This window comes from Scleropages formosus, chromosome 12 (genome assembly GCF_900964775.1).
Source record: "Scleropages formosus chromosome 12, fSclFor1.1, whole genome shotgun sequence".
In the NCBI taxonomy this organism is placed as follows: Eukaryota; Metazoa; Chordata; class Actinopteri; order Osteoglossiformes; family Osteoglossidae; genus Scleropages; species Scleropages formosus.
The window spans coordinates 4627252-4643825 of NC_041817.1; the positions used below are offsets into that span (position 1 = coordinate 4627252).

Consider the following 16574-nt stretch of genomic DNA (forward strand, 5'->3'; position numbering starts at 1 on the left):
AACTTTTCCCAAACTTGCAAAAGGAATAAGACTTCATCATACTTCTCCACAGTAGTTCTCTACTAAAATGCTTTCCACACACATAAAAACTAAGGAAGGACCCATCTGAAGTATATCAGCACCTTCCAAAAGTTTTTGTCATGCAATATGACACTAACAGTAGCACCACTCTCCTGCACAAATTCATCACTCTGTCAGAAAATTGGAGTGTCAGTGCAATCAGAAACATTCACTTGTATGAATAGACTGATTTACCTTGGGTCGTTCCTTGGTGATCTTTTGAAGAAGACAAGAGAGAGAATTACTGAACACACTTCAGAGGCAAGAAAAGACATCAAAATCATTGACAGAGGCTCAGAAACACTTGGCACCTCAGCAGTGTATCAGAGCCATAGTGAAGTGCATGCTTGCATTGAACTGTCTCAAACAAAAGGTAAATGTGGACTCCGCAGGAACACAGACCACTGAAGAAACCCTTCACATGATTCTGAAGCTACTACCAGATGCTAAATGCTAACCAACCATTGAAAAACGACTGAAAATAAACAGCAAGAAAAAAGATTCAAGTTACTTCATATCCTGCCAGAAGAAACCTTTTGCATTTTCTAAACATTCTGTAAGACAATTTTACCTGTAATAGAGAATATTACAGAATTGCAAATACAGTGCTGAGAAAAAAAGTATTTGCTTCATCCCGATTTCCTCTAATTTTTGACACTGAATGTATTCAGGTGCTCAACCCAAATTTAGTATTAGATAAAAGGCACGTGAGTGAACAAATAAGAAATTTGTAAAACTTATTTCATAAACAAAGTTGTTCAACAGAACTGAAAAAGTAATTGCCCCTTAGCTAAATCAACACAATTAAGGGATAATTAGAGTCCCTTGACTGAACAAAGCCAGACTTAATTCACTAGATCTTGGTTTAAAAAAGAAACAAAAACAAGAAAAAAAAAGATTTTGATGCCATAAATTTGCAATAACAAATGAAAATCAAACAGAAAAATCAAAAACTTTTCCACAGCACTGTACACAGACAAATCACGCCTGGTTCACAAATTGCGACTCATAGTAAAGCATTACAACATGGTCTCTGTTTCTGTGAGATCTGGGAATGAAAGAGCATTTTCCACTCTGGCACTGTTAACTGAATGCAAAGCGTATTTTCTCCGTTATAGCTGTGTTGTGCATGTGAACTGAAACATCAGTACACCTACTCCTTAAAAAATGCTCTTGCCCTCGCTGAAAAGCGATCCTCTCATTCTCTCCGCTCAATATCAGCCTCTTGGTGGGAGTGTGGTTATCATGCAGTTTAATTGTTTTTTCACTGGACCCCAGAATTACGGGTGACAGCATACACATACACATGGTCAAGCTCAACGGTGAACTGTGCTTTTGCTCAAGGCCGTGCACCACTGTGGAACTGAACAGCCGATACCGAGGCCCTACCTCCACGGTGGATGATTAGTAAATGGCAAGGTGGTGCTTCTTTGGTACATTTGTTGTGGCACTTCAACCTACAAAACAATAGTAGAACAATCACCTTAGATCCTGTTGGGTCAGCTCTGTTAGCAGATAGAAACACACACACCCACCGCTCTGGAGAAGTGTGCATGGAGAAGGAATTAATATGCAAAAAATAATAACTGGATACAAATTAAGCCTCCCCCACTATACGCCTGTTATGCAATATGATACACAATAAAATAATTGCCAAGTCTGAACATCCTGACAAGTTCACAAAAAGAACTTTTTCAGTTTCAGTTTTTCACAATATGCCCTATCTGCAATCCTGGCATTCTCTGTTTTGAGCACTCCATTCCTCCAAACTGTCATTTCAGGTCACAGAGGCAGCAAAGTGTTAACTCTCTTTCGAAAACAGCATATGTTTTAGTCTGGTGGCACTCCCTGCTGAGTTCTCTCAAATTGGGTATACACCTACTGGGCACCTCTTCACCTGGCAAACACTGTACTTCAGTGGATCCAGTCTTGAACATGCTTTCAGCATGCTTTTATTTAGAGTCCCTGTAAGAGTAGCTTCAAAACCATACATTTTTTACAGGTAAAAGCTTATTTTGTCTCACACATAAACAAAGAGAAGTTCTTTCAGTAAAATAATTGGGACTGTTTTTGCAAAAAACAGGATATGCACATGTTGCTAAACAAAAAAAACATAAACATAATGACGACTAATAATAATGTTTCAAACAATAATAATATTTATGTGTTCTATAGAGTGGGGGGTGCGGTGGCGCAGTGGGTTGGACCGCAGTCCTACTCTCTGGTGGGTCTGGGGTTCGAGTCCCGCTTGGGGTGCCTTGTGACGGACTGGCGTCCCGTCCTGGGTGCGTCTCCTTCCCCCTCCGGCCTTATGCCCTGTGTTGCCAGGTAGGCTCCGGTTCCCCGTGACCCCGTAAGGGACAAGCGGTTCTGAAAATGTGTGTGTGTGTGTTCTATAGATCTTTACACATTTTTTTCAAAAACTTTCTATCACCAGATTCTGATGACTATAGCACGGTCACTGTAAAAATGTTGATGGAAACAACCACAACACTGCCACAGTTGTGCAGACAAAACTTCTGAAATTACGATAAAGAGGATGTTAATCGCTGCAGCATGGTTCATACAAAATTCATTGTCCTGATATCAAATTCATTCAGTTAAATTGGCAGTGACTGTGCCATTCAGCCAAATAATATGTTGTACACATCATTAACACCAATTAGAGTATTCAGATGTGCTTATTATGAATTTTAAACTTACTAATTATGTACAAAATGTTTGAATCCCCATGATGAAGAGCTGAGAAGAATAAAGAAAGCTCTCCACTCAGACAAGAACAAAGTCTTGTATCATCCCTGTACCCAGGGGTATCAGGATGCAAAACATTACAGGACAGTTCCAGTTACAGTCTGTATTTTTGTGCTCTTCGTAATATATGAGAAAAGTATAACATTGGTTATACATGGTTATACATGGTTCCAAAATGTTTGGTAAGGTTAAATCAATCACCTGATTGGTGGTTTTGTGGCTTAGTGTAACTTTAAAAATAACCCCCATAGCTTTGGGTGTTAATATTTTTGTATCTTCATGAAAAGTATGGAAAATACTTGTTTACAGGATGAATCTATTGATGTCCACATTGGCCTATCATCAAATACACAGAAAGAAATTGGACACGTATAGAAAGCCAATGTGGATCTACAGAGTGAAGCGAGAAGTACCGACATATGCCCTCATAAATGTCAGTTTTCTACCGCAATTCCTCATACTGAAAAGGTCTGTTTAGCAAATGACCCATGAATCCAACACTAAGCATCAAGCCCAAATGTTTATTATACTGCTACCCTATGTCAATCATTTTACTAATAAATCCATGGAGAAGAATAAATATCTGCTTACTTATTAAGGCAAATGCAGTACTGTAGTAAATAAGACATGGAAAAATGGACCTTGGCAAGAGCTAAGACAGTTTTGAACATGATAACAGAATAGCATCTTTCAGCAAATCAGTAAATGTAGGGACATACTTGCAGTTTTTACATTTTAGTCCGAACAACATTCCTTTTCCACACACCGTGCATGTCTGAGACATCCAATATTTTGTTGAAAATCTGCAAAGAAAGAAAATAAAAATAAATGTCTACATCAAAGAGGGAAAAAATATGTAAAAGAAAGGTGCCACTACATGTAGCACCATGGAAATAATTCAGCAAAGGGTGCAAAATGTAAAAAAAAAAAATCCATGAGGCCCTGTTCGTGTCCTGATGCCTGCTTTCCCCACCAGTCTAGTGTTAGCAATTGAGACAGTCAGCCTGGACCTTCCAGCCATTTTTTTCATATTCTGTTTTCCTCTAACTATTGGAATGGTTATAAAAGGCAAGGGCCACAGCAATAGAGCAGCACTCTAATCATTCAATAGAGAAATTCCCATCAGGCACTGCAGCACACTCTCCCACTGACACCTCCACGCAGATATATTTGCAGTGTGCTTGACAATAAATACAGTTCAGTGCTTTGGATGAAGAATACTTTCGTGGCAACAGAAGATTAAGATTTATGTACCTTTCCTCACAGAGGTTTGAGAGGAGGTTGGCAAGTAATGGAATATGACTTATGTTGCTTGACAGAATCCACATACCTTCATTAGACCTACCATTTCACCTCACCCTGGCTCTGCACCATTTAATAAAGTCCTCTCTTACAGAGTGTTTTTGCTGCATTCATGACAAAACTTCAATTGAAACAGGACTAAATATTGCCCGCCCTTCATTTTGCTTCCCACTTTATCTTCTTGGCATGGCTATCATCATAGCTGAGGATGACCAAGCTGCCTTTCTTCAACCCTTGTCTCACAATATGACTTGAGTTCTTTGCAAAAATTGGTTCAGTTAATATAAACCACAACTACATTGGTCAAGACAACATACTGAGTCTGTGGAAAAGTGAAAAAATTTCAGTGCTTCTCCTAAGTTCACTCATTGTGTTGACACTTTTTTTCAAAACAACTTACAATATCAAGCTACCTAAAATTATTTGTCACATTTATACAGCTGGTTAACTTGGAGCAATTCAGGGCAAGGAGGAGGTGGGATTCAAACCTGCTACTTCCATGGCCAAGGGCAGCAATTCTAACCACTAAACTACCTGCTGCCCCCACCTGAAACAAGAATATCCACACAAAATAAAACAAAAATAAAATTTTCACTAAAATTAAGTTAAAGATTTTTTCACCAAAAAATCTTTAATGTAAGCTCATTGTGTATTATGCATATCTACATCTGTACACACAGTGATACAAGTGGACACAGTCACCTTTTCCACTATGTGACAGTAGCTTGACGCCCACACGTGACACTAAATAGACAGGCTACATTTCTCCTTTCGCCAATAAGTCATGCTACTGGCATTTAGAATCATCAGGTTTTCAAAGAAAGGGTAAGAAAAAATAAAAATGAGTTATGAAAATCTCCCTTTTAATTGGTCTGACATTTTTCTACAAAAGCCCCCCTCACACATGCATGCACACACACACACACACACACACACACACACACACACACACACACACACACACAGAGCTCTCTGCTTCTCTTCAAATGAGCCACCAACTTACCTGTGTTTTATTGAATTTCCCAGATCTCGACGGGGAATCTGAGGGGACCATCGAGGCACTGAGAGCGTGTCTGCAAAGAACAACAGGTGGACAAATGAAGGACAAACCTGATACAGGGACCTTTAGGGATGGAGTTAACTGCTCTGTTCCCTCTCCTAAATGTAACAAGATGTGAACATATATTGAATTGCTTCTGTTAAATGGCACAACATAATGATGGTTACTGTAATTTAAAGGGTGATTTTGCATTTCATGACATTTTAGCAGGTGAATATCTTTTATAATAACAGTAAGTCTCAAATGTTGCAGCTGCCTTTAATTAAATGAATATATTTTTTTTTCTGTAATAAAAATCAGTATAGATTTTTTCTAGACTAAAATGTATCAGTAAGATGTACACATCTGACCTTCTATATATTCATATAGAAGATTTTTTGCTTCACAACTAGACCCCATTACAAAAATGTAATTTCAAAAAACAGAACACAGAAGTCCCATTATTACAAGGGCTATCATGTCTAAACAATACTTTTCTTCTGGGAATACTCATAACTGTGTTAAGGTCAAAGGTTTTGGACAAAATAGGAAAAAAAAAACTTAAAAAAAAAAACAGATACCAGCCACAACAGGCCAGAAACCTCTCGCTGCCAACAAAATAGAGCTTTTTTGCTCATTTTATACAAACTAATTATTTAATATTAATGCAATCAAATTTCCAGAGCCATTAATCAAAAATAAGTAACCTAATAAAATCTAAAACGGACCTTGTCAGACATTAATCTGACTTAAAGCCTGCTGCCATTCCCTTTCAAAAGGCCATCCATCTCAAATAATCATCTCTCAAGCTTTTAATTAGGGTTCTCTTTATTTGCAGGAACAGAAGCAAGAATAAAATACATTACCATACAATGCCAAACTCACTGGCATGTCTTTAACTTTTGATTGCAAAACACTTCTGATTTACAATATTCAATTTGCTTGCCACCAAACATTTGATTCATGAACTACCATGTATTGTACTTCAAGAACTGATACACACTATACATTTTGGTAACTTTAAAACTTACTACTAAATGGTTATAATTCCCCGTGTAATCTGTAAGGCAAAAATATTTTCTGCAAGCAGCAAAAACTTGAACCTTGTGCATGCATAGCTGGGCAGATGTGTCCATCTGCATGTGAACCCAATCAAGCAGAAAGTGCTTGTGTAGTGGGGGTCTCTTCTGCTCCCACTGTGCCCTGCTCCCACCATGCTTACTCAACCAAGCCAAGGTGGACAAGGGTAAAGCATCCTCTCCAACCGTGATGCCTTCCCTCTGCTTCACAGTCATTCATCATCTAAGAGGCATCCTGGCTGATCGTTAAAGCCCAGGTCCATCAAGTTCACTTGAGAGCGCCAGAGGTGCTCTTTCTGGAATCTGCTGGATGTGGGCCGCCTACACACTACTAAGCTCAAATGAAGTGTTTATGTGCCTCGCCTCCGCATTGGGGTGGGGGAGAAGGAGGATTGAAACAAACAACAGAAAGCTCTGACATCCAGAAAAAAGGCGCATCCCCTTCCAGTGCATTCTGAAGTCTTGCTGTGTTACATCATCAGTATTATTAGTATTTTTATTAAGATTATATTAAGAGTATCTGTTTTTTTTGTAACTCAGTTCTTCATTTCTTTCTTGTATTTCATTCATCAGTAGTCTTGGGTCTCTAGTTTTATTTACATTTACATTTATTTATTTTAGCAGACACTTTTCTCCAAAGCTACTTCCAAAGAACTCTATGTAGTGTTATCAGCCCGCACACCTTGTTCACCAAGGTGACTTCACTGCTAGATGCACTACTAACAATGGCTCACTCATCCATACATCAGTGGAACACATTCTCTCTGTCACTGACACCCTATGGATAAACCTGAACCTAGTTTTATATTTTTTGTCTTTCAGTTATTGAAATTCAGTTATTTTTCAACTATTGACTCTACCTTGTAGTTGCACAGTTTTAATGACTGGTTTTATTATGTTTGCACTCCACTTGCTCTCCCTTTTTCTGATATTCAATTCAATTCAATTTATTTTTATAGAGCGTTCTTCTCACACAGTGATTACATTTTATGGTTGCTTTTCAACAACTTCAGTTGTTTGTCTAGCAACTATGGCATCATTACCTGTTACATGTTCTCTGTATTTTCTATATATATTTTTCTGTAAGTAATGCACATGCATGTGGATGAAGGCACTTAAAAGATGAGTGTTTTGTGAAAGTTAAACTATTTATGGCTTCACAAAATTTAAGAGTACTGTCCCATACTTTTTTTATTATATTGTACTAATCCATTAGTAATCACTTCTCAAACTCAGAGAGTCTAATCCAGAAGCACAGGCTGTGAAATAGGGCACAACATGGATGGTGCACCAGGCCACCATAGGGCAATCTCACATACACACTGGTTTACGTACACAAACCGAAGCGTTCCTACATATCTCCCCTCCTCGTCCCTCTAGACTGGCTTCCTATAGCTGCAGATTTAAGACCCTGGCTGTGGTTACAAAAGCAACAGTGGAACTGCTCCTACCTATCTACAAGACCTGATCATCTGCTACACCTCAACCAGACCGCTTCGCTCTTCCACATCTGGCCACTTGGGTGGTCCCACACACGAAAGGTAAAGCACAGAAGTTCTTGGTTCTGGCTCCGTTGTGGTGGAACGACCTCCCCTTCTAACTCAGAACTGCTGAATCTCTGTCCACATTTAAAAAAGGGTCTTAAAACTCACCTCCTCCAGAATCACTTTACCCATGAACTACTAAGTTCTTGTATGGTGTATATGTTCATGCGCTATAACTTTGAGATCACATCTGTTAAACAATGGATAAACCTTCACACAGCTACTCCTGTAATGTAACGGAAATGTTTACATTATATATATAAAATTATTACTAGAAATATCATTAGGAATTGTTGATATTCGAATAAAGTTTTATGCAGCTACTCATGTGATCCACATTCTTATTATTATTATTATTATTATTATTATTATTATGGGGGTGCGGTGGCGCAGTGGGTTGGACCACAGTCCTGCTCTCCAGTGGGTCTGGGGTTTGAGTCCCGCTTGGGGTGCCTTGCAACGGACTGGCGTCCCGTCCTGTGTGTGTCCCCTCCCCCTCTGGCCTTACGCCCTGTGTTACCGGGTTGGCTCCGGTTCCCCGTGACCCCATATGGGACAAGCGGTTCTGAAAATGTGTGTGTGTGTGTGTGTGTGTGTATTATTATTATTAACTGGGTTTAGAGTAGGTTACTTTTACTGGAACAAGTTAGGACATTCAGGGTCCCAGGTTAAACATAAGGGTGCCTTCCTTCAGGTTCATTTCCTTTGCCACCCTGCTATCCTCTTCTAACCACAAGCAGGAGGACAGCACTACTGTGTTCACACTAGACCCACTCTTAAGGCCAGAGCTTAACCCAGATGAGTGGTGGTCCGTGTCATCTCAGGCCCCATGGCCCATTGTCCAACAGTGCCAGCTTTGGTAACTATAATGTAACAGGATGTCCAGTTTCCCAGAGGAAAGGGACTCTGAGCCCCACCCACGCAAGGCAGGAGAGCCTACGCTCGGTTCCACAGTGGCCAGAACTGTGCCCACCGTCTGTGACTGCTAAGAACTGTTACTACAGTGACAGGTTCGGACCATGATGCAGAGACTTGTCAACACAGCCACAAGTCTAAGATGAGACAATGAATATTGTCAGCCAGAAAACAGTCTCCCAGCCTCTGTGCTGGTCCACCAGGGCTGTCACTGGGCTGAAGTACTTTAAAATTCATGTCAAGCTGAGATATACCTTGGAAAAGAGAAGAATGGGCACAGCACCATTTTTTACCTACTAAAGAAGCAGATTGTTCCCTTAGAAATCACTCCCTTCCACTTCAATTTGTTTTCAACATTTCAAATCATCCCATAAGCCATTCCAGAGACAACAAAAGACTGTAAGACTGCACAATAAATTTAAAAAACACAAATAAAAGTACTGATTAACAAGTATGCAAGCATGTATGAGATGTGCACCTAAAATGAGTAACAGGGTTTGGAGAAGCACCTGAGGCCACAGTATCTGAATCTGTTAAATCAGCATGAACTTGAGAAGCAGGCGATGCTGTCCAGATGATTCCACTTCGTTTCCCTTCCTCTTACTCATTGCTTCCTTCCCCTTTTAATGACCAGCTTCCCTAATCTGGGGGCTGCTGACCTGCTGCTGATGGGCACAGTGGCAGAAAATGAGTTGAACAGGGAAGGTGAGGTCATAACTTATGGTCCCTATGTGCCCCATAACTGCCAAATGGTGCAGAATAGGAAATGAGATTGTACCTAAGTAGCATTTTTACCCAAGTATCTTATTGCCTTTTGCCAGCAGTGAACATTATGCAACACCTCCAGCACAAAAAACCCACAGCTTTACACATAAAATTCAAGGGTGCTTCACTTCAGCAGTGTTACCTTATGCAAGATAAATTCAAGGCTTTTTCCTTTGATAAATACATTACTGACGAAGACATGCACAATTTCAAGTTACATGACAGGCACACTTGACAGGGTTAAAATTTTGTAACTAGCTGCTGAATTTTTTAAAGGAACTTCTCAGTTGATTTAGACAGGGGACAATTGCATGTGCTGTTTCTATGACAACTGTTCAGCGCTTTAAACCCTTAGTGAAATGGCACAAGCAGTTTCCTAGAATACACTTATGCAATCATAGGCAAGAAATTAAACACCTGCATATTTTTCATACACTTTTTTCTAATTTCCTCTGCTCATTAGCAAGAATTAAACAGAGCTGTTCTGTCTTTAACTGATTGTAATTTCACACACAAAAATGCTAATAGATAAACATCTACACACTAATCAAAATATGTTTATTCTTTTACTGAATAAAAATACTTCCACTGTTTTTCATTTGTCTGAAGTATATTGGCATTTATATGCAATGTACTGTATGCACTTTGATACAAGAAAATTCAGCAAAACATATTTCATTACTGTGATGCTGTCAGCAAAAGTTGTCTTGTAAAGATTTTATTTTAATCATCTACCATTCTTTCAGCAATTTTATTGGTATCAGAAAAAATACATTTCTGTTTTATCCATTTGCATATAGCAAGTATTCTTATTCTTATGTAAATTCATAAGATAAGAACTTTAACCTAAAATATATCCCAGCATAATTTTCTCCAGACTGACTGAATCTTTTCCTTCCAAGGTCTTCATAGAATATTTCACTGTGTAATACTCATTCTAACAAAATTTGTTAGGGCATCAGTAAATACCAAAATAATACCATTCTTCAAATTTACCTTTGCAAAAGACTTCAGTGACTGTAAAAAAAAAAGAATTTTATCCAGTATTCCAAATGAATTTTAAACCTAAAAAATGTCTGTACGTAACATAAGTTTCATTAATGACACTGCTATTGAAATTGTATCCTAACCAAATAATCAAATATTTTCCCTGTTCATATCCTCATACACAAAATCCTCATATCCTCATAGTACTAAATAGCACCTGCTTATTCCTTCATTGTATGCAGTGTTTGACATCTGTTAAATACTTTTCTTTCTATATGTTAATCAAATTACAAGTGAAAATCCTGAAAACATTAATTCTGACCTCTGCACACATTACAAGAAACTGAACTAAATGGCTATTAGAGTCTTGTTAACCTCCTTTAACCTTGAGAAGTAATCTGTCTATTACTCCCTCCAACAGTCAACAACACAGGGACAGATAATTGTGGTGGACACAAATGCAGAATTTATTTACAGAGATTAAGGTGAGATATCGAACTCCAAATAAGCACGAAAACAAGAAAAAAGTTCACAAATTACTTGGAGACATGAAGACAAAGAGGAATGCCAAAAGACAGATGAACAAGACAACACTGGGCCAAATTGTTCAGCGACCCTCTCCATCAGCTCACTTTTGAAAACCTCCTTGATGGGCTGATGCAAAGGCAGTGCATGGGATGGTGGTCAATTCGAGGTGGAGGTGGGGCTGTGCTGTTGTCGAGGGTCACACATCCCCGGTTTCTTGTCTCCCCTTCATATAAGCGAATTTTAAACACTAAGCCTGCTGGTCCTATTCTGACATTTCCACTGATAGTCAAAGCAAGTCACAGAAAGGCGTTGCACAGCACAGAGAAGTATTTGAGACATTCTGCTCAAAAATTAAGCCAGGTACATTAAAGCACGCACCCAGGCAGTACAGTGAAACTGCAAACAGCTCATTCAATCCATTCGGATCCTGACACAACATGTCCATGGTGACACATTCCCAGGATGTGATATGGTCATGCAAGGCAGTGCTCCATTACGTGATGCACGTAGCTGCAAATAAACATAGGCTCATTATCACTGTCGTGCTCAGGTATGGGCAATTACACCCCATGTACAGAGTCTCTGCAGCACACAGAACAGATGGGAGGAAAGGAGGAAGGATAGACACGGCACTCTTTGTTGTCTTCTACTTGAAAGCTTATTTAGCTTTCCTTAAAAAATTATATTTATTCATTTAGCTGACATTTCTCTCCAAAGCAAGTTACAAAACTAAGCTTCTTATAATGACCATTTTTAGAGGTGGGTAGTTTTTACTGGAGCAATTTTAGAGTAAGTACCTAGCTCAGGGTTATTACTACTACCAGTGGGATTTGAACCCACAGGGCCTAAATGCAACAACTCTAGCCATTGTGTTACTGGCTGCCTTCAAACAAATATATTGCAGAAAGCAAATGTATTTAATGCCATTAAGGATGCTGCAACAACTGAATATATGTGTAGATTTTATATATATTTGGAGAAAAAAACGTTAAACTGTGTCTTTAACCTTCCAGACCTAACCAAACTGAAGGAGGTCACAGTAATTCATGAGATGTCAGAAATATTCCACCAATGATCTCTGACCCTGCCCATCGACCAAAGCCATGTAAGTATAATCAGCAAATACTAACATATTCAAAACAATGATGAAGTGAAAAGTTATCTTTTCCAGAGCGACAGGGCTTATATAGTGCAATGATCTGAATTCCCAAAGGCGAGTCCCTTTTTGACTCAACTGAAAGCATCACCTAGTAGGTTTAGAATCCCACCTGAAACATTTTTGCCTGTCACATTGATAGGAAGTGCCATGTGGCTACAAGTGAAGCCACTGAGATCCACTGCATGTCTATAGGGTCTCCAGAATTATTCCACTCAACTCTTTAGTGCCAACAAATTTCAATGTCAGATCACCCCTGTATTTAAAAACATATAACAGAGAGCTTCACATCATAAGCTTGCAAAATATACAGCCATCCCCCCAGATACACCCGTTCAAATCATGACAATTCCACTTTATGAACAATTTCATTTAATATCCTTTCTTTGGCTTACAAGGCTGTTCTTCACATTTACTAAGACTGAATTTGGATTTTGCACACCTCCCAACACCTGAGAAGTGAGAGAGACATTTACATTTGTTCACAGCATAGATGCTTTTCTCCAAAGCAAATTACAGTACAGTCATGCCTCGCATATAACATCCTATATACGTTCTGAGAAACAGGACGTTGTACGATCTGGACATTGTTCGAACAACCCTTTTGTTGTTGTTGTATGGGAACAGTAATTTCCGTCAATACCTGTACAACTTTATATTACTGTACAGTACTTGTGTTGCTATCACTGGGGCTGGTTGAGCTGCGTTTTGGACCTATTATGAACTTAAATGTGCATGATTTACAAAAATTGGAAAACGGAGACAGGATAATGAACCAAGATACATTGGGTAAACTTGAATGAACGAGATGCTGGTCTGCTACGGTGATGCCGCTGATGCGTGATCACACATGTATCATTGCACAGTACTGTACTGTACAGTAAGCTTTTTTATTTTGCTAATAAGGTAATAATGATTGAAAGTACATTACAATAACCTTCAAATGTAAACCAGTAACACAGGTGTTCATTATGACTTAAAACATATGTATACTGTATTATAGACTATAGGTAATTTAACATCGAACGCCCGGCAACACAGTCACCTCTCTGGGCAATCACGTGTGTGCGTATGGTTGCTTAAAGGCTGCTTGCATCCACTACGTCCCGCTGTCTGAAATTCTTCTTTAATTTCTGTTATTTTCTTATGGGACCACGGACGTACAAGCGAACGGACGTAGTTTGATAGGACTCCATGCAGGGTATGATTGTATTCAGAATTGGGCCTTATGAATTGCCAGTAGTCCTTGATTGTGTGTGGCTCCAGACCACCATGACCCTGTTCAGGATAAACGGTTACTGGAAGTGAGTGAGTGAGTGAGTGAGTGAGTGAGTGAGTGAGTGAGTGAGTTAACTTAACTAGTATTTAGCTGAAATCTTTATCCAAGGTGACTTACAGCATTAGATTGTTAGATACACTGCACTGAACTCTCTACAGTTATTCACACATATCCACTCACACATTTATACACCTAAGCAATGTAACATACATGCACACACACAGACAGAGCCACACACACACATCAAAGGCAGTTGAGTTAGCAGTTTGCCGAAGTGTAAATTCATTTGTATTGTTTTCATTGATTTTTTTGTCTCTTCCTTCTGTTACAACTACTGTTATTAATTTGTTATGGTTTGTTATAATAACTAATGTTAAATATTGTTAAATATACTTAGTAATTGTGTCAATTTTAATGGGATTTGGTGATATTTTAGCATAAATAGGTGTCAGTTTCAAGGCTCAGGAATAAAGGCATAAAAATTTTTACCACTGAAACTCATGACAATCATGACAATTTGAGTCATGAAAATTCATCTTACAAAGCATTACTTCCATAAGGTGGGAAAAGACTAGTTAGTGTTATAGACCAAACTAGTGTCTGCTTTGATTCAGCTTAACCATTTTACTGTAGGAGGCTCTAAAGTAGACAAGATCTCCACTATGCTTGCAACAGAAAAGTATAAAATGCACCATATTATGGATGCAACAAACCGATGAATGCATTTATACAGGAAATCTTATTCAGGCCCTATCAAAACAGAAGCTGATATTCTTGTCCTGTGGTTGAAGCTCCTACCCAGACAGCCAAAGTGTGGAAAAACCTCAGAGTGACAGCACCACTAGTTCTACTCGGTTTAATACTGCCAAATTAACTGGAGAAACTGAGGGCTTCACAACAAATACCCCCTGCTCTAGACCAGGACACATTAGCGCCAGTCTCTCACATGCTTTTCCTTTTCACAAGGATGACAACACGATGCACAAGCAGGTGTTTGCCGGGAATTTCAAAACCTGCTGTTAAGACTGATGCTTCATGCTGAGGGCAATGCTTATTTTGTTAGGCCTTGTTCAGCCTCTGCTCTACAGCTCATTGAGGCCTTTGATACAGCAATGTGGTCTCCGTGCTGTGCCCAAATAGGATCAGCTGATTAACAGTGCTCATGCTTTTCCAAGAGAGACCCAAGTGCAGACAAATTATGAGGTTTGATGAGTTGAACAGAGCCGGTAAATGCTGCCTCTGGGTCTCTCGCAGGGACCCTGGAGAAGAGCCCCTGCGGTTGGCTAATGCCATTAAAGATGCTACCACAACTGAATAAAATAATTTAGCTCCTTCTGGATGACTGACTCAATTGGGATTCGACTCAATCACTGGGCTTTTCTTTTTTTTCTATTTCAAGTTGTTGTCAGCAAAAGTATTACAATTCGGACAGAGCAACCCTTTCTGCCACTTTAGCTATCAAATACATAATAAACCATTATATATACAGAAAGTCTTCGGCTCTCGGAGACCCTGCTGTAAGTTGACTTCATCGTAAGTCAAAAATCTCCTTGATATTATATGAAAATTAAGGAAACATAAACAAATAACATACTTTTGCTGCGTCGGGACGAAAGTCCGACACAGACACGTGTTGCTGTTACGTCCGAACACGGACGAAAAGTATAAGGATCCCACGTGCAGAGTGTATTTATAAGCGCACAGTGTGAACAGTAAAGTATGGTGCAGAGATGAAACAATGAACATGGGACAAGAGACACATTGTCATAAAAAGAGTACCACTTATATGCTACTAAGTATCATTTGACCATGCCTTCATTGTCTTTTCAAGCCTTTAGTTTAATGTGTAAGAAACTCCCAAACGTGCCTTCATCACATCAACATGCACAATTTCAACACGCACACACAAGCGTAATAGGTACTACATGGCACACGCGTGCACACCCACAAATGCACCCAAACTCAGGCACACACCACCGCACACGCACACAGAGGGACATTCGCATCACCCTGCTCTGTGAAAGATTAATTGCAGCAGGTGCTTCCTGACTGTTGAATGACTACGAGGGGAATGTGTGTCCGACACAAGGAGCTGCCACATGCATTCAGACTGACAGATAAAAGGCAGGCAGTGAATTAGAGCCTATTACGCTGGGTCCTAAGCCATTCAGAGTTTCCATCTGCAGTCATATTTTACCCTAGTTTTTGATGGCACCCCCATCATTCAGAGTCTGATCACACAGTCTGACTCTCACCCCACCCTAGTAAGATGTTTATAGCTTCCAGCAGAGTGGCAATAGCATCGCTGATCGCTGATAATGAGCAGGCCACATGCTCACACACAGGGCCGTGGCCCACCATTGGTGATGCAAACACAGAAAGTATACTTCTTAGGGCTGTGCTCTCCTCAAGGCGATTCATACAGCTGTGGATGCAAAGCAGGGTGGAGAATGCTAAGATTATGCACCTGCCATAAGACATTTTTAAGGTGCAGCACTTAATCTTTCAAACTTAAACACTGCAAATATAGATGCTGGCATCTGGCCTGACTGATTCAACGCCACCAATTTAGAACCCCATTCATGCCCGCATGTGGGTGTCTACATCCGATCACGACTTTCCACTCACTTGCAGAGAAAGCAGCATCGCTGTGGACAGGGGGCGTGGAGGGAAGGAAGGAGGGAAAGAAGAAGGAACGCAGGGTACGCTCGGTGTGGAGTGGCGAGCGTTGGGAAGGGATGCTCTCACAGCTCCCCACGCTGCTCTGGATCTTGAGATTCAAAGGCTTGTTCTTCTTCTTTGCTCTGCAGCAGTGAAGAAAGAAAGCACTGGTTAGCCTCATCCAGCCTAGTATTCATCCATACCTTCCCACGTTGCCAAGCGAAGCACATGTAATATCTGCGTTAAACAGGCTCACAGACACCAATCCAGTTGAACTGAATGTCTTTGGACTGTGGAAGGAAACCGGAGGAACTGGAAGAAACCCACGCAGACATAAACAGAACATGCAAACTCCACACAGACTCTCGTTCCCTCACACCACCCAGGCACTGTGAGGTGGCAGCGCATCGTGCTGCCCCCAGGCTCAAACCCCATTTACAAACGCTGTATTTCAAATAAAACTCATTAAAAAGATAGCATGGCACAGTGAGTAGCGCTGCTGTTGCAC

At 39.9% G+C, this 16574-nt stretch overlaps 1 protein-coding gene across 3 annotated transcripts in view; it reads right to left on the minus strand.

Moving 5' to 3' along the window:
• Positions 1–16574, minus strand: part of ksr2 (kinase suppressor of ras 2) — a 113626-nt gene that overhangs the window by 30833 nt on the left and 66219 nt on the right. For all 3 annotated transcript variants that reach the window (XM_018740516.2, XM_018740515.2, XM_018740514.2), the window contains exons 6-10: positions 16034–16209; positions 5117–5186; positions 3531–3614; positions 1450–1517; positions 256–276 (exon numbers count right to left, since the gene is read on the minus strand). In XM_018740516.2, coding sequence (XP_018596032.1) covers positions 256–276; positions 1450–1517; positions 3531–3614; positions 5117–5186; positions 16034–16209 — 419 coding nt within the window. The remainder of the gene's footprint in view (positions 1–255; positions 277–1449; positions 1518–3530; positions 3615–5116; positions 5187–16033; positions 16210–16574) is intronic.